General features: G+C 37.8%; 1 protein-coding gene across 5 annotated transcripts; it reads left to right on the forward strand.

The window, feature by feature from the left end:
- Positions 1-9,644: 9,644 nt before the first annotated feature.
- On the forward strand, positions 9,645-17,834 carry LOC131072420 (UDP-rhamnose/UDP-galactose transporter 6). 5 transcript variants are annotated; one of them, XM_058008557.2, is made up of 6 exons: positions 9,645-10,058; positions 10,202-10,452; positions 10,772-10,956; positions 12,027-12,227; positions 16,822-16,983; positions 17,153-17,834. In XM_058008557.2, exons 2-6 carry the CDS (start codon positions 10,323-10,325, stop codon positions 17,474-17,476), a joined length of 1,002 nt encoding a protein of 333 aa, XP_057864540.1. In that variant the 5' UTR covers positions 9,645-10,058; positions 10,202-10,322; the 3' UTR covers positions 17,477-17,834. The 5 variants fall into 5 exon arrangements, with proteins under 5 accessions (XP_057864540.1, XP_057864542.1, XP_057864541.1 ...); XM_058008559.2 differs by having other exon boundaries at positions 9,645-9,861; XM_058008558.2 differs by having other exon boundaries at positions 9,645-9,853.
- The last annotated feature ends 1,129 nt before the right edge of the window (positions 17,835-18,963 follow it).

Raw genomic sequence — 18,963 nt, forward strand, 5'->3', positions numbered from 1 at the left:
TGTATCCAAAAGAGGAATTGAAGCTGATCCAGCAAAAGTCAAGGCCATCTTGGAGATGCAACCACCAAGAAATATCAGTCAACTTCGATCCTTACAAGGCAGACTCCAGTCCATTCGACGATTCATAGCACAATTGGCAGATAAGTGTAATCCTTTTCAGCACCTGCTACATAAAAACATCAAATTCAAATGGGATGATAATTGTCAACAGGCTTTCCAGACGCTCAAAGATTATCTTCTAAATCTGCCAGTTCTGATGCCACCAGTTCCAGATCAACCACTGTTACTATACATATCAGCTACTCCAACAGCACTGGGGGCACTCTTAGCACAACAAATTGCTGAGGGCAAAGAAAAAGCAGTATACTATATCAGTCGCACATTGGTAGGATATGAGCTAAACTACACACCAATTGAGCGTGCATGTCTCGCTGTGGTCTTTGCTTCACATAAATTACGACATTATATGCTTACTCATAAGACTAAGTTAGTTGCAAGGATAGACCCATTGAAATACCTTCTCAATAAAGCCACACTTATTGGGCGACTGGCCAAATGCGTAATGATCCTGAGTGAATTCGACATCGAGTATGTGGACAGAAAAGCAATAAAAGGACAAGCCATCGCAGATCAATTAGCAGATGCTCCCATGACAGATGATGTTCCTCTAAGTTCAGAATTTCCAGATGAATCCATTTTGACAATATCACATGCAAAGCCATGGCAACTGTACTTCGACGACTCATACACACAGCATGGGGCAGGAGCTGGCATCCTCTTTATAACTCCTCAAGGGGATTCTATACCAATATCATACCGCTTATCATTTCCTTGCACTAACAATATAGCGGAATATGAGGCATTAACAACAGGATTGCGAATTGCAGTTCAATGGAAGATCTAGGAACTTCGTGTTTTTGGGGACTCCCAACTTGTCATCCGTCAAGCAACTGATGATTACCAAACAAAAGATGAAAAATTAATGCCTTATAAACAAATGGTGGATGATCTGAAACAATACTTCACAAAGATAGACTTTGAGCAGATACCAAGAGAGCAGAATCGCACCGCAGATGCCATGGCTACAATTGCTTCACTGATTGATCTACCTCCAAACGAGACCCGCTATGAGTTCTTGGTGGATAACCTTTTGGTTCCTTCATATGAGATCATGCCTACTGAGATGATATGTGTTGTCGGTCCCGAATCCCAGTTATATGGTTCCATTTTCACATACCTACGTGACAATACTCTACCTCCGGATCTATCAAAAAACCAACGTCGCACTTTCATTCGCCAATCCTCTCGATATGTCATTTTAGCTGATATCCTATACCGGCGAGGTCTAGATGGCACTCTTCTTAGATGTTTAGAAAGCGACGAAGCTCAGATTGCGTTACGTGAAGTGCATGAAGGGATATGTGGTCCACATGCTAGTGGTCCTACCTTGGCCAAGAAACTCATCAGGACTGGATATTATTGGCCCAATATGGAGAAAGACTCATATCAGTTTGTCAAGAAATGTAAGCAATGCCAAATTCATGGAGACCTCATACATGCACCAGCACAAGAACTTCAACCACTTGCGTCTCCTTGGCCCTTTTGTCAGTGGGGACTCGATCTCATAGGCAATATTCACCCTCCTTCTTCCAATGGTCATAAATTCATTATCACTGCCACATAATATTTTACAAAATGGATTGAAGTCGTGCCTCTCACACAAGTCATAGGAAAACAGATTGCTACATTCATCCTCAACTATATCATTTGCCGATACAGTATTCCTGTTTCCATTATCACTGATAACGGGCGTCCCTTCAAAAATCAGGATGTTCATGAACTCTGTGATCGCTTCCATATTTCCCATCGTTTCTCCACACCATATTACCCCCAAGGTAATGGCCAAGCTGAGGCATCTAATAAAACAATCCTTAAAATCCTAAAGAAGACAGTCGACGATGCTGGTCATAATTGGCATATCCAACTTAATCCTGCACTTTGGGCCTACTGCACAAGTGTCCACACACCTACAGGAGCTACACCCTATTCACTTGTCTATGGCACCGAAGCCATCTTGCCTATTGAGGTTGAGCTACCCTCTTTACGGGTTTCTTTGCAAAACATCATTAGTGATGAAGACTATAGGGTCTCTCGCTTACAAGAGCTGGAACTATTGGATGAATGAAGACAAACTTCTTTTAATCATCTCAAAGCTTACCAACAACGAATGAGTCGCAGCTACAATCACAGGGTCAAGCCTCGCACATTTGAGGTAAGTGATTTGGTTCTCAGAGAAAACCCCAAAAATCAGCAAGACAGAGAGAAGAAGGGCAAGTTCGAACCAAACTGGCTTGGTCCCTACATCATTACAGCAGCATATGGATCTGGGGCATATCAGCTCTCAATTACAGAAGGTGAACCTTTGGAGGATCCTATCAACAACATGCACCTTCGCAGGTTTTGCACATAGCTCTTCAGAGTATCCTAATTTAAAAAATACAAAAAAAATCAAAAACAATTTAAAAAATACAAAAAAAATCAAAAAATTCAAAAATACAAAAAAATTATAAAACAAAAAAATCGTTACTTGGTGAAAACCTGGCAAACAGGCGCCTTGTGACACAAAAAATATTGAAAAATAAAAAAAGTAAAGAGAAATAATTTCGTCCAATGGTGAAAACCACTTCGGTGGCGCCCTGGGCAAGTACCATGGTGAAAACTGGGTCACCATCGCCATGCGTAGAGACATTGCTCCTCCCTCCTTCAGGATTCACTTTCATCCTTCACTTTGCACACACTCACGACCTATTTGTTCATAATAAACTTACCCATTCCCATCATGGCTTGTTATTGATCTACCCAAGATTGGTTAGCCATTCATAATAAACCTCCCTTTTCACTTCCCTTTCTATCCATAACAAATCAGATCCTATCTATGGCTAAGGCAAATCCTACGTCTAGTGATGGGTGTGGAACTGAGAACATCACATGTTTTGAGGAGTACAGTTTCTTCCAGCTTCCTTCAGTCTATCTGCGCACAATTCGCAATAAAGCAACATTTGCATCACAGATCCGCAATAAAGTTTCATCTTCTCCGCAATAAGTATCAATTTCATGGATTCAGTCAGTTTCAGATGAGACACAACAACAACAATGGGCTTCAACAAATCAAATCTTTCAACAGACTCAGACAACATATGGTTCAGTGCTATCTATCCTTTCTGTGAAAGTAAACATTGTGACCACAATCAAATAAGACTTATACAAGTGACAAGAGACACTAAACTTGAGGACTACAGTGGATGTTGGTGTCGAGTCTTGGTTTTCTTTTGATTTCATATTTTTTGGTGACATGTCTTTTAGCTTTTCCAGGATATCTTTGACTAGAGATTTTGTCTCTAGGATGTCTTTGACTAGAAAGGAGAGGATGGGGTATCGTCACCTATTCGTATTTGCTGTCTGTGGATTGACTCTTAGTAATGCTATGACTTGTCCAAGGATATGAGGACATTGTGAGTCTAGTATGAATTGGGGCATTCCTTGTTTGTGACTGTCTTATCTCCATACAAACAGGTACAATGACTTTCTGGGTCAAACATATGCCTCGATTGTCATAACCTATTTTGCCATAATAAAGCTCAATGATGATAATGCACAAGAAGCTCTTTCACTTTCATATCTTTTGTCTTTCAGCCCCCTTTCTTGATTGACTTCCATCATCCTTCTCGAGTCCGCGTAGCCTGCTATCACATGACTGAGTATAATGACACACCAAAAACATTTGCATTTCATGTAGTCGCACCTGCATCACCACATATAAGCATTTCATACATACATATAGATATCACAACTGCATCACATTCTGCACATAACACCTGTTAGCACAATTTACATTTGCATTATCATATTCATTTGCATTACATACATTCACATTTGCATTGGCATAACATATAAAACATAAAAGAACAAAAATATTGCATTGCATCATGTACATATTTGCATCCATATCATAAGCATACATCATAAGAACATCTCATCACATAGGTACACATACATATAGCTGCCGCAAAGATGAATCATCTCATATATATATAATCATAAAAGTGTTATGATACAATGATGTCAAAATCATATGGCTACAAAAGCACCCGCAGGTGTCTACATCATCATACAAAAATGGTACAATACTGATACATAGGGAGCCCTCTATGGCTATGATGAACTCCCTCCCTCGGAGTCGCTGGCCTCAACGGAATCTGGGCCCCAGGAGGACCCGCCCCAGGATCATCTCTCCTGTCTCCTCTATTTGGTGGTGGTGGAGGACCCATAACCCCACCACTCGATGCCTGTCTCCTCCGGCTCCCTCCCGTAGCTATCGTTGTACGTGACGGTCTATGGAAGCTCCTCGTGTGCTGATCCATTGGCACTGCACCATAATAGAGATCTCGCCAGTAGGCAATCTCCTCCCCTGCCCGCAGGACATAAGCATATCCTGCCCCTGTATCCTCCGCCGCCTGTCTCCCAGCCCTCAGTGCTGTCTCAGCCTCTGTATACCGCTGAATAGCCCGATCCCGCTCCCGCTCAGTATCTCTGAGCCTCCTCCTGAGCCTATCCCTCTCCCTCTCCAGCTCTTGGATCTCATCTGCCTGTCCCTGGCAGATCTCCCTCAGCTCTATCAGCTCATCCTCCTCCGCGTCAGCCCCCTCCGCCTCTGCCTGTGGCTCCCCTTGTACGGGTGCCTGCCCCTGTGCCTGTACCTGTACTGGTACCTATCCCTGTATCTGTCCCTATCTCTGTACCTGTACCTGTCTGGGACCCTGTGCTGCTGGCACCTGTAGCGGCAATCCACTGCGACCCCTCACCACCGAGCCTGTCTCTCCTCTCCACCCTCCCTCCGAGGTGCAACCCTCCTCTCTCCAACTACTCCCCTCCTCCTCCGTCGGCCTCTGCCCCCATCGCATCCACCATCATCATCATCCCCACCCCCATCTCCATCCAATGGCTCTCCCGGATCCGTCAAGCATGGGAAGGGATGCTCCGCCCAGTATGCTGTATACTCGGCATCCATGCCGACATCCTCAATCTCTGGCCACATGTCCCAGGGTAGGGGCATCATCTCTACCAGCTGTGTAACTGCCTGATCATATGATAATAGGGGCCCAAACTGTGCCTGATCTTTGACAGTCCGTGTATACATGCCTGAGCCCCGTGGCATCCTCTGAATCCTACCAAACTGTCGGCCAACCCTGTCCACTAGCTGCCTCTCCAGCACATAGGGCGTTCACCCAATCAGATACCTGCTTTGGAAGGTGTAAGGAAGCTCAACTGCATCGTCCTCCCACTGCTCGCATCCCAGATATGGCCTCCATATGACCACATCAATATCATCTATCACTCGCCGCCAGTGCTCCAACCTGCCAATCCGTGGCTGCGACGTGATCATATCATACAAGTGCACAAAGCTGCGTCCATGTCCCCTGCCTCTGAAGTGTATCGACCTCGTCACTGGCAAATGCTCATAAGCCCATACCTGCAACAATGTCACCCCGCAGCCCAATCTCATTGATCCATGATATACGAACTGATGCAGCTCATAGTAGAGGTGTGCTAGCACACACGGTCCCCAAGCATATCTGGTGTGCTGCATCACCAATGTCTCCAGTGCTCCTCCCCAACCCACAACCAACCCCTGTGTCGCCCTATCCGGACACAGGAACCCACTGATCGCTCCTCCTACCATTGCTGGCAGCGCTAGCCCTGTGGCTGTCATAGTGTCTCACGCCACATGTCCTGCCTTCATCTCCAGTCCTGGGTCCTGGAATACTCGTCTCAGGGCCTCCCTGTCTCCATCTCGATCGTATGGGATCAGCTCCCCATCGATCGGTATCCTCAGTATCCTATATACATCCTCTAGGGTGACTGTCATCTCACCCATTGGCAAATGAAAAGTACAGGTCTCGGAGTGCCATCTCTCCGCCAGCGCAGTCAACAGTCCCATGTTTGCTCGAAACTCAGGCACATACAAAATATGTCTCAGACCCATAGCCTCGATCGCAACTCGGTCCTCGGTTGTCAGCTCAGGTCGCAACCTCTGAGTAGACGGGAATCTCTCCCGTGACTCCAGCATCGACAAATACTCCTGCAGTCAAGCAAATCACTCATGTCAGTCATAGTGGCATTCCTTGTTTATCACAAAATGCTACTTTTTATCTAAATGCATATTGCTATCTACCCTAGTGACACTCATTGTTCATCACAAAGTGTTGCTTCTATCCTAGTGGTACTCCCTGTTCATCACAAAGTACTACGTGTGTGACACTCACTGTTCATCACAAAGTGTTACTCACATTTGCACTCACTATTCATCACAAAGTGCTGCTCATATTCTAGTACTCCCTGTTCATCACAAAGTACTCTATCTTGGTACTCACTGTTCATCACAAAGTGCCTTGATCTATTCTAGTCTTCCCTAGAGGACCTGCTTGAGTGTATCCTCTCAGCAGCTTATCCAATCGACAGCGTATGTCCATCACAGAACTACCGATTTGACCTAGAAGACGCAATTTCACACTTTTTAAAACACAAACGTGCTTACCTGACATAAACGCGCTTAAAGACTGCACAGATGCACCTGAAAAACACAGACGCGCCTAACAAACACAGACGTGCCTATGCTCTGCACAGATGCGCTTGGGCGACACAGACGTGCCTTCTTGGCACAGACGCGACTGACCATCACAAACGCGGCCGCATTTGGCACATACGCGGTTTCAAACGCAGACGCGCCTGGCACAAACACAGACGCGCCTCGCGAGCACAGACGCGCCTTGCACCAATGCAGACGCGCCTGGACGTTTTTGGACATTTTTTTGGACCCTAGTCTAAGTGCATTTATTGCTCTACCTACCATGCATTAATGACAAAATTAAATGCGTCAAAGTACGAGAAGGTTTGGTGGTACTTACCGGCTCTCCTGCCTCTGCTGGCCTCTGAAATCGGCGAACGCGATCGAATCTATGAATGAAGGCCATTGCTGCTGACTGCTGCGGCTTTATTTTCGCTCTGCACTCTGCTCTCGTGGATGTGTAGATGACAATGAGGATGTATTTTCCCCCGTGGTCTATCTTATAGACTATCCCTAGCCCTCGTTTCCCGAGTCAGTCTTCTTTATTCCGTGACTTTGTCACTTTATCCGGTTAGTCCATTCTATCCTGTCTTTCTTATCAAGAGATTGTTTGCAATCTTTTCAAACATTTTCATCCAATCTCTTGAGGGGGCATATCATTCCCATCTTGGGGCAACTCTGTATCAGTTCATCTTATCTTCTTTGAAACAACGCGACAAGCCGCATTGTCTCAAAGAGGGGCAAAATGTAGACACCTAAAATTGTCCAATCTAATTAAATAAATATTTTATTTATTTAATTACTTTAACCTAATTCTTCTATTAATTAAATAAATCTTTATTTATTTAATTAATTCATTTATCCTCTTCTAGCCTTATTTCTCATTTAAATAAATACATTTATTTATTTAAATTATCCTTTTCCTAAATTAAATAAATATTTTATTTATTTAATTATCCCACTTCTTCTATTAATTAAATAAATCTTTATTTATTTAATTAATTCATTAACCTTTTCTACCCATGACACATGTCATTCATCTCTTAATTCATACACTACCTACCCCTTTCATTATTTTATTATTTCTTTTACCTACCCTCTAATCATAGCCGACCTCCTTTTACACCTCTCAATCTTATCCCTCCATTTCACATAGTGTCTTCTATATAAGGAGATGCTTCCTTCATTATCAAACTCTAATCATTCATCCTAATGACCTAATCATCTTTTATGCACTTGACTACACTACGATCCTACTTGCAACCACATTCTGTTCTTTGTTGAGCTCTTGTGCACATAAAATCTGAGAGCAAATATATCAAGCAAGATCAATGGAGATAGGAAGAATGGAGATCCAAACCCTATTGGACATGTGAATGGTATAATCTTTGTGATTTCATTTGATTTGCATTGTCTTAGGTAATCTTCATATGTTATGGTGGATCTTTGTTGTTGTTAGGCTAGGGTTTTTGTGGTTGAATTCATTTAGCCTTTCAATATCGTTATTATTGTTATCCATTTTCACCATATACAGTATTAATGTCGATTAAAGAATCACCTTCAAGGTGAAATTGGCTCACATTCAACTCCACCCCCAGCTTTAATCTCAATAGAGTAGCCCTAAATTCTATAAGATTGTTCGTGGCCTCCTTTAGGTGTATTGATCTCTATGCAAGGATAGTCCCATTGTGATCATGCACAATACATCCTACCTTAATAGGCCTCAAATTGCCCTTCGAAGCCCCACCATAATTTATTTTGATCCATCCAACATTCGGAATAGTCCAACACACTCTACTCTAAAGATTTATGAAAAGATCAACCTTACCTAATGAGAGACTATTAATATTAATATTTTTAAATATTAGTAATAAGTTATATTTAATTTTTTGATATAATTAATTTATAACAATCATACTGAATCTTTTTCTTGTATTTTCAAACTCCCATTCTTACTAGCATATACATCTTATTAGTACTTGCCATCAATACTATTGTGTTTTTTGTTTTTCCAGTTAACTAGTTATTAAAAAAATTGATTTGAACCAATAACAAACAAATTTTAACTTTTGATTTTTTCAATCTTTTTATTTACGAGTCTAATTGTACAATTTTTAATATTATAAATTACGAAAATTATTTTTCTGTATACTTATTGGCTAAATACAATTTAGCTATTATAAGCGGTTTTTTAGGAAATCCAAAATAATTAGTTTTAGTGGCAACTATATAGCTAGAAATATATGTAAATTTCCATAGCCTTAAGCTTTAAAAATTAAACTTTCTTTATTTTTGTGATGCATTTTATATTGCTATATGTATTTAGATATTTTATAAATATAATTTTATAATGTTATTATTTTAATAATTTATTATTATAACATATATAGATCTATAATCAAATCAAAAAATAATAAAAGTATCAAATTGTATAAAATTTTAAGGGATATAATTACATAAGTAAAAAAAATGTTATGTTATAATAAAATAAATTGATTTGTTATTTTTAGTTACAATTTTCTTTTATTGAATTAATATGTTTAAAACTAATTATACTTCTATACATATTTTATTATATTTAAATTACAATGAATTTAAAAACTATTACTATTTTTATTTAATTAATTTGACTTAATAAAATTATTATCTATCAAGACTATTGTTATTTATTATTAATTTTAATTTTTCTTTTTTTTTTAAGTAAAATTTTAATTATTATGAAATAATTATATTTAATTTTTTATCTTAATTATTATAATTTTTAAAATATAATCATTATTAAAATTAAATCATAATTATTATTAAAACTATACTAAAAACAAGGCAAATACTAGTCACTATGTGGCACTTGTTTAATCTATATAAAATATGTAGAAATGAAGACATTTAATTTTATATACTTTAATAAATATCCTTTAATATGAATCCAAAATATAGGATAAACAATACATCCAAAATGTTGGATAGACAATACGTCAAAAATACTAGTAAGCATAAGAATAGCAGGCAGAGATGAGATAGGAGAATATTAGTCCAAAATACTAGTTCGGTTGCTTTTATAAAAAGCAAAATCCTTCCGTCTCACGGAAAATAAATATTGGAAACAAGGAGCTAATAAGGATGAGGAAATCAAAGGGCTGGATAGAGGAATTGAAGAATTGCCAAGTTCACTGTGTGATGGATGCTGCTGGCCAAGTGATTCCGCTAATTTAGGAGGCAATTTGGCAGGTAGGCCGGTAGGTCGTTTGGAACATCGAATTTGCGTGAGAGTCAAAACTTTGTTTCTTGCACTTTGTGTGTTCCAAACCTCCCGCACCACCAAAATCTCTCGCCCTTTCCCAAGTAAAAGAAAAACTGAAACATAAATCATTAGTATTGAGGCTTCACACTCTCCTCCTCAGTTCTTCACAGAGATTTACTAGTCAGGAGAGAGGTAGATAAATTGTCTGGATTTGTGGGGTATTGAATATCTTTTTCTTTTCTTTTGGGGCCATGCGGCTTCTTTTTTTTTATGCTGATTAATAGGGTGGAGATCTGTTGGATTTGACAATTATTGTATTGGTTGTTGCCTACCAGAGGGTATCTTGAAGTGAAGCCATTTTTGAGATTTGAGATCCACATCTGCTTGTATCAATTAATGGAGCGGACGTGATCAGATCTGTGCAATATCGAAGGAGGGAAGAGAAGAGAAGAAGAGATGGCACCCGCGAGTAAAGCAGACAGGAAGGCTGCTCTTGATGTGGCATCATGGATGTTCAATGTCAGTACATCTGTGGGGATTATTATGGTCAACAAAGGTCTAATGGCCAGATATGGTTTTACATTTGGTAACCCTCTGCTCTTATTTATCGATTGCTGGATTTGCACATTTTCAATTTTTTTATGGATGATTCTTGTGAGATTTTGATTTGTTTTGAAATAGAAAGAATATACTTTTTCTCCAGTGGGTTAATTGATGCATTTTCTTTTTTGATTTGTTTTGTTAGAGAATTCCAAATCTTTTCTCTTGTGGGTTGATTGATACATTTGACATGTGCAGTGGGCCTTCTACCCTTCTCCCCTCCGTGTAAGGGATGAATTTTGTGGTACATGGTTAAACTTCCTGTGATCTCTAAACTTGGATCTGTATTTTTTGTTCCTGTGCAGCAAGTACGTTAACTGGCTTACATTTTGCAATGACCACTCTCATGACTCTTGTTCTTCGTTGCATGGGCTATATTCAACCTTCGCATTTACCTTTCTCCGAGCTCGCAAAATTTGTTATCTGTGCCAATTTCTCCATTGTTGGGATGAATGTTAGTCTCATGTGGAATTCTGTTGGCTTTTACCAGGTGACGTTGACACTCTTCTTTCTCGTGCAAAATATTGTATTGATTATGGCATTTCCTATATAATTTATTGAGAACAATGCATAAATGAATAAAATTGCTTTCATGGGCAACTCTTTGCATTCTAAATCTGTATCTCGATGTAGACGAATAGTTTACTGACAATCATAGACACAAAGCATTCATATAGAACATTTACATGGACCCCAATAAACCACACGAGCGTACCAGTCAATCAAGTATGATTGCATTAAGAGAGGTGAAAAAATCCAATGGCTTACATTGTTAGGAAGTAGGAACATAAAGTTGTTCCTCTCTAACTTTTAGCGCTTTGAGCTAATTTTTTTTGATAATACTTCCTTGCCATAGATCATGTGTGTATAAAATTGATACAATAATTCTATATGCTGACAACCAAAAATATAGAAAAAGATAAATGCTCACTAAATATTTTACTATATTGATGTTCTTCTTGTATTTTGATGTAACAATTTTAATTTTAAGTAGGTGGAGTTTGTGTCAAATTATGTGATATTCTCAGGATTCAATCATAGTTTTTGATTCAATCTCATTGACCCATGTTTCATGAGTAGTTGTTTCACAAGAATCCATCTCTCATGAGCATGAACAGTCCACTTAACACTCATTACATCCAGGTGATGCTCATAGATGTGAAGCATGAGGACTTCCTGGGAGGTCATTTATCCCAGTATTACATCAACTCAAGCACACTTACCATGAGTTTAACTGAAATACTATGCAGTTTAATCTTGATAATATCACATAATTTTGTATTAAATTAAGTAGGGTCTTTAAATGAACACGGTTCTCTTTGATGGAATTTTTGGATGGTTAAAATAGTGATTTTTAAGTAGTTTCTTGGCACTGCTAAAAATCTGAAAAGACAATCTCAGGGTAAAAATTTCAATGGAAATGTTTGCCTTTGAAGTTTTGTTTTCTGTCGCTGGCTTCTATAAGTGTTGCAGATCTTAGCATGAATATAAATTCTTTAACTATATATTCATTTTGAACATTTGGTTTCTTATGCAAGCTTCTATATATATGTTTTGCAGATAGCAAAGTTGAGCATGATTCCTGTATCTTGCCTTTTAGAAGTTCTTTTTGATAAGATTCGTTATTCAAGGGACACTAAGTTAAGCATAGTAACAGTGTTGGTTGGAGTGGCAGTATGTACTGTTACGGATGTTAGTGTCAATGCCAAGGGCTTCATGGCTGCTGCAATTGCAGTATGGAGCACTGCTTTGCAGCAATATGTAAGTTTCAATTATTTATGTTTCATTAATTTGAGGATTATAATTAAATACAGAAATGTCTTTGATATGATCTTTAATCTTTTTTCTCAATTGTAGTTGATGTTCTTAATCTTTTTCCAGGATTGAAAGAGAGAAAAGGGTTTCTTGTTATACCTGGTCAATGAATGAAAACTCTGTCAAATTTAATTGTGTTCTCTAATGATCTGTTTTTCTACTTTTGCTTGTTTCATCTGTTGCCTCCGTTCTTGCAGTTTCAGCTCTTTCGTAGAATCGTACGAAAACTATAATGGCAATATTTATCTTAGAGGAAAAATTCATTGACTATTCTACCTTCTGCCTAAAATTTTACATTTTTTCTCAAAACGTTAGCTTCACCAAATTGGTAATATTTTAAGAAAAAAGTAACTCTTTTATTTTAAGATTTTCTTTAGTTTTCTTTTTGGTTTAAAATTTTAGAAAATTAAAAAAACATTTCAGATTTTGATATGGGGAGGTTCGCAAAGTTCTTTTCTTGCTAGGTATGTGTTTCCTATTATGTTTTTATGCCTTTTTATGTTTCTCAACATTCACCTTCACTTTTCTTGAGCACTTGGTCCATGTCTTTTATCCTCTCTATTCTGCTTATTTTCTCTTCCATCCACTAGATTTGCTGGTGATTCCTACGTTCCCTCTTATTTGTTTTTCTTTATTCCTTTCTTCCACTCGTTTCTGGCCATCATTTACTATTTGCTACAAGGTGCTCTCATCCTGTGATATTTCTGATGAAATCCTTAAGATGACTGCCTCAGTTCTTTCTTTCTCATTTTTTCGGACCAGCAACTCATAAAAGGTGTTGAATTGCTTTCGAACCTCTATCCATTCCTATTGCCATCTGCTTTTTAATCTTTCTCTGTTTCCTTTGTATTTGTAATCAATTTCCTTTTCTGTTCTTTAGATTGAGGCTACCAATTTTTTGCTAGATTGTCATGTTGAATGCATACCTTGCATCTAGATGTTATGATACTCAACTATTTGTTATTCAAATAAAGCACAAGAGACTGAGCTCTATTGGTGCAGGCAGTCCCCAATCTATGTCTAATACCTTGCATCTAGATGTTATGATACTCAACTATTTGTTATTCAAATAAAGCACAAGAGACTGAGCTCTATTGGTGCAGGCAGTCCCCAATCTATGTCTAATACCTTGCATCTAGATGTTATGATACTCAACTATTTGTTATTCAAATAAAGCACAAGAGACTGAGCTCTATTGGTGCAGGCAGTCCCCAATCTATGTCTAAGCATACAATATCCTTGCATACTGGGCAACCTGCTTTTGTTTTGTGACTTATTATACGTTTAAGGAATTTTCGTGCTCACTATTCCTTTCAAGACAGTTTCAAGTAAAGACTCCCAGGGTAAGGGTTTCAATCTTTACCCATGTAGGAGATGATGGACAATTCATTCAAATTTTAAACGATTTGGCATCCATTCTCAAATTGTAGGATACTGTCATAAACCTATATATCAATATATATCTTTTAACTTGGAGATACCATGGAAGATATCTTCAATGCTTATGCTTATCATTGGTCTGTGGGCTTTCCAAAATCCAAACCTCAATTCCTGTTCTCAAATGGTTAGTGCAAACTTCCTTGTCTCTTATGCAGCAGAAGTTTTTGCAAATATTCCTGTTTTGAAGGGTTTATTGTCTTTCCGCATATGTTTTGTATATGAAAATGCATGAAAATAACCCCAAAGATTTAAGTTGTAAGATGGTCGGCAGGGATCCCTTCCAAATCATTATCACAGAGGTTTTTTCCACTCACAACTTTACTGCTTGGAAGATAAAGAATATACTGTACCACATACCTAAGAATGAAAACTTCAGCTTTGCATGATATTCACAAGATGGGAATGCTTTCAAATTTGAACATTTTTCACCAAATTTGAAAGTAGGATCGAATATATTGAGGCATGACACACTTCAAATTTGCATTATATTCATGACATAGGGAATATTTTCAAATGACAGTTTTTTATTTTTGAAAATATTAATTCAAATTCAAATACCTGCAATCTATAATGCTCCAAAAAAAGATTTCTGGAAAAAATTTCAATAACAAAAAATTTAGAGGTCAACATTTTGAGTCACACCTTGTGGCTTCTCATCAGGATGAATGATAAGATTGGACAATTGTAGCTCTTTATATAGATAATTTTATGTACACAATGAGGTTAAGAATCGCACAAGCATAAAATTAATGCTTTGAATGATTTAATATTTGCAGGGACACATTATATTTTACTGCTTATATAAAAAATTCCGTCATTATCTTCTCAGGTTGCAGATCACAGCTTTCCATGAATCCCCAAGCTCCTAGCCCTCCATTGCCATTAAGATTGTTTGGATGCTTTCTAAGCTTAATTGCTTCCTCTATGTATAACATAAGAGATACAGCTTTATTGCTGCAGGCACTCCCTGATCAATGTCTAAGCACACAGTATCCTTGCTTACAGTAAATATATCATGTGAAGGAATTTGTGAGTGATTTACTAAAGATGATCTTTTTATGCCGCCTCATTGAATATCAGAACAGTGCTCCTTAATTTGTTGCTGTAAGGTCCTTGTTTATCCATTGTATGGTTGACCACAAGAACAATCAATTTTGGAGACTTTATTTCATAATTGTGAACTAAGAGGGTCCTTTGTAGATTTGAGCATGTTTCCAATTTCATGGAGAATGGACACTGCATTGATGCTACTCTTCCTTAGGTTCTCTGCTATCCGATTAGATTTTCCAGCATAATATGGTAGATAAACTGGTAAAAAACATTCCTATTCATTATTGGTTGAATTTTCTCTTCTCTCTACCTGAGTAAATGCCTTTGAAATTTGCCTCCAATTGTAACCATTCTTTTCAAAAACCTTGATCAAGTGTTGCTTGTCTACTTCATTGTAGTTGGTATGTACAATTCTAAGGGCCCTATTGATGTGGGTTTTGAATATTACTATTTTCTGTGAAGGATGATGACAAGGTGATGCAATGGGAGAGATCAGTGTGTGTAGTCTTTCTATATGCCTGCCTTGCGAGAGATCCATGTGCTTTCCTTGCTTTGCTTGAAACGAGAACATCAAAAAAGGGAATGGAATAATCAGATTCGAATTCTTCTGTGGATTTGGTGTTGCTAAAAAGGCAGTTGAGATTTAGGTGGAATTCCTCTAGTGTGTCTTTCTTGTAAGGACAATTAACGTTAGTATCATCTACATATCCTTTCCCCATCTAGGCTGTTAATTAAAAGACTTAACTGCCCATTTGTCAAATTTCTCCATTAATATGTTAGATACCACTGGAGATTAGACTATTCTACTATTCCCGTCTCCCCTTCCACACCTTGTTTAAATTTCTGCTCTCTAAAGTTAAAAAAAGCTGATTTAAGACAAATATCTGGTCAATCTTGAAGTTTCCTCATCCATTTTATTTATTTTGATATTTGTGTCATGGGGTAAAGGAATTTATAAAAGGAGAGACACCATCAAAGCTTACTAACATTATTTTTTTTGAACTTTTAATCACTCACAAACTTTGCAAAATGCTCTGAATTTTTGATAAAAGGGAAATCAACTACCAGTTGTTTCAACCTATGTGCAAGGTATGGCAAAAGATGGTAGGAGAGGGAGTGGCAAGTATCAATGACATTTCTTAGCAGATAGCCCTGCATATATATATTTTAGTTGACCATAAATTCTTGGTATAATTTCTTTGTTTGGTGTCAAAGAAAATTTTGCCCAATCTTGTAACCAATATGGCTTTCTTTAACCTCTTCATGATCTTCTTTATCGGAGTTAATGCTAAGCTCAATGTGGCTGCCACTGTTCTGAAGATAATCCTCCATGAAATTATCTAAATGAGGAGCTTCAGTTGTGCAACTTTATCACTCATCCCTGTGATGAGGCAAAAGGTGGGGAGGGGGGGGGGGGGGCTTGGAATGGTGATCTCTAAATCTTATATTACTGTAATTTTTTTTTTTTCCAGAAATGTCATTTCTATACAAAACATTTTACCAAATCAAAAATTCCTAGTGTTTTGTGTTTTGTTGTCTTAGTACAGTTGATTGGGGAACCTGTATACATTAATTGCTAAATGTGAGACCTATTTTCCTTGTTTGTGACCACCTCTCTTTTTGTTGACTTGTTTTTCAAACAAAAAAACTTGTGTAAAGTTGCTAGGGAACTCCATTATAGGAAAAATGTACTGTATGCACGTCCCCATATCCACACTATAGTTATATGTGATATTGCTGTCTCCTTACTCATGTACTTGCGTAATCTAATTTGATTGGTGTCTGAGGTCTCCATCCACATACCGTTACCAGTACTCCTGCATCTCTTGGTAACTATGAAAATAATCCTACACATGTTTTCCAAGTCATTTTCTATTTAACATATTGGCAGGCTTCAATCCAGTACCTCCCATGACTTTTGTACATAGAGAATATAACTCCTAGAGTAAACCTCAATTGCAAGTATGGAAACAAATTGAAGATAACTGAATGGTTGGCTGATATTCTTTGAACTAATACAATTGTGTTTTCATTTGTACTGTATGTGCAGTATGTTCACTATCTGCAGAAGAAGTATGCACTTGGTTCTTTTGATCTGCTTGGACATACTGCACCATTACAAGCAGCTACACTGCTGATTGTAGGGCCGTTTCTTGACTATTGGCTGGCAGAAAAGAGAGTGGATCTTTATGATTATACCATACCATCTGTGGTAAGTTATGGGTATTTGGTATTATATTGATGAAGGTCATCTTGGATATTTTTTTTTTTGACTTGTGTCTAGGCTTGCTTTTAGGTATCAACTTGAGGCACCTTAGACTTTGTTCTTTGGTTTGAAAAAAATATTTTGTATGCTAATCCCGTGCATGATGATTATACAGTTCTTCATTGTGCTCTCTTGCATGATTGCGGTGGGCACCAACCTAAGCCAATTTATCTGCATTGGTCGTTTCACAGCAGTCTCATTTCAAGTTCTCGGCCATATGAAGACCATATTTGTTCTTGTTTTGGGATTCATCTTTTTTGGTAAAGAGGGGTTGAATGTACAAGTGGTTCTTGGTATGTTATTAGCTGTGATTGGGATGGTTTGGTATGGCAATGCATCATCAAAACCTGGGGGTAAAGAACGGCGGATGTATCCCATTTCTAGTGAGAGGATTACTAAAATTGGTGTATCTGAAGATGGAGCACTTGACAAAGTATGATAGATTACAATATGGTCTACTTCATGCGATAATTGAGGTTTGCCCAACAAAATATACAACTTTTTTGGGCTTTATTTGTTTTTCAACTAGATACAGGTCTTGGATGGCATTGCCTTTTTAGAGTTGTTGAGGAAGGTTCCAGAAGGTATGCCAAAAATTCAACCATTTTTTATTGTAAAGCAAGCTTCTCAACAACCTTTGCAAGTTAGAGGAAGCAAGGTAGGAAATTTTCCATTTGTTAGTCTTGCAGTTTTCATTCATGCAAGCAAGATTTCTTAGTTTTAGTGTATCTTGCACAGACAATTCTCATTATTTATTCTTATGCTTATCCCTTAGAAATGAAGATAAATCTTTTTCCGGTACATTGCAGACATGCATGGAGACTTTTTTTTGCCTCTGACTTTTGCTTATTTATCAGTTTATCACAATCTCTCATCTCATAGTGCAAGAGCTCTCTATGGCATTATATTTAATTTTTAAATTATTACTGAAGCAGGAGAAGCAAACTAACTCATATATATCATAATATCATAATATGAATATAAAACGATCATTTAGTTAACCATTTTTTGAAAATTTGGTATAAATAAGGGAAAATGATTAGCGTGAAATTTTGGGAAGTCTTAAAAAATATTTTCTGTATTTTTAATGTATGGAAGTAATATATTCAAAAACACGTGTAGACATTTTATTTTTGGGCTGAGCAGAGTGAGGTAGTTGGGACATGGGTTTGCAGAGAAATGATTTTTCTGTTTTTTTGTATTATTACTATAAAGTCAAAATAAAAAAGGGTGAAGATTGGATTGCTCCATTTCAGTGTATCTGAAAAATCTGGGTCTGACAGGATTTGAGCTCAGATTTGGAAAGATCAAGTAACTATGCAAATTGCATTAAAAGATTATAAACTAAACTTTGTACCTTTGTAAATGTTAGAAAAATTCCTGCTTCAAATGCTAAAACATATATCATCATAGACTTCATAGATTAATGTAGTGATCTTGCATAAGATTTTTCTTATTGTTTGTTTGGTTACATTAGGTTTCAGAACTTTTATAACTTAGAAAGGTTGATTTTAATCTCACATAGAACACACTAAGTTTAAATAAGGAAAAAAAAAAGAAATGAGTAGCCACCTTCTCTGCCTCTCTAGGATATATACCTTTGTAATTGGATAAATATATCTTTTTGATTGGATAAATATGACAAAATAACACTGAAATAATGTCACAACATTTGAAGCATTCAAAATAGTCAAGGCACTCAGGAGCAACATTGAGGCGGTACAGTGACTTAACATTTAGTGTCAGAAATTTCAAAATGGGAGAATGCGGGAACGTGTCTGCAACTTAGATTGTTGGGAATCCGCAGGCAAGCGGGCTGCATGCTGGACAGGACGGAGAAAGGACAGCAGAAAGCCAGGAAGGAGGCGCAGATTCTGAAGACGGGGACCCACGGGAAGATGGGAACCCCAATGATCCTGGCGGGAG

Source organism: Cryptomeria japonica, chromosome 8, assembly GCF_030272615.1.
Source record: "Cryptomeria japonica chromosome 8, Sugi_1.0, whole genome shotgun sequence".
In the NCBI taxonomy this organism is placed as follows: domain Eukaryota; kingdom Viridiplantae; phylum Streptophyta; class Pinopsida; order Cupressales; family Cupressaceae; genus Cryptomeria; species Cryptomeria japonica.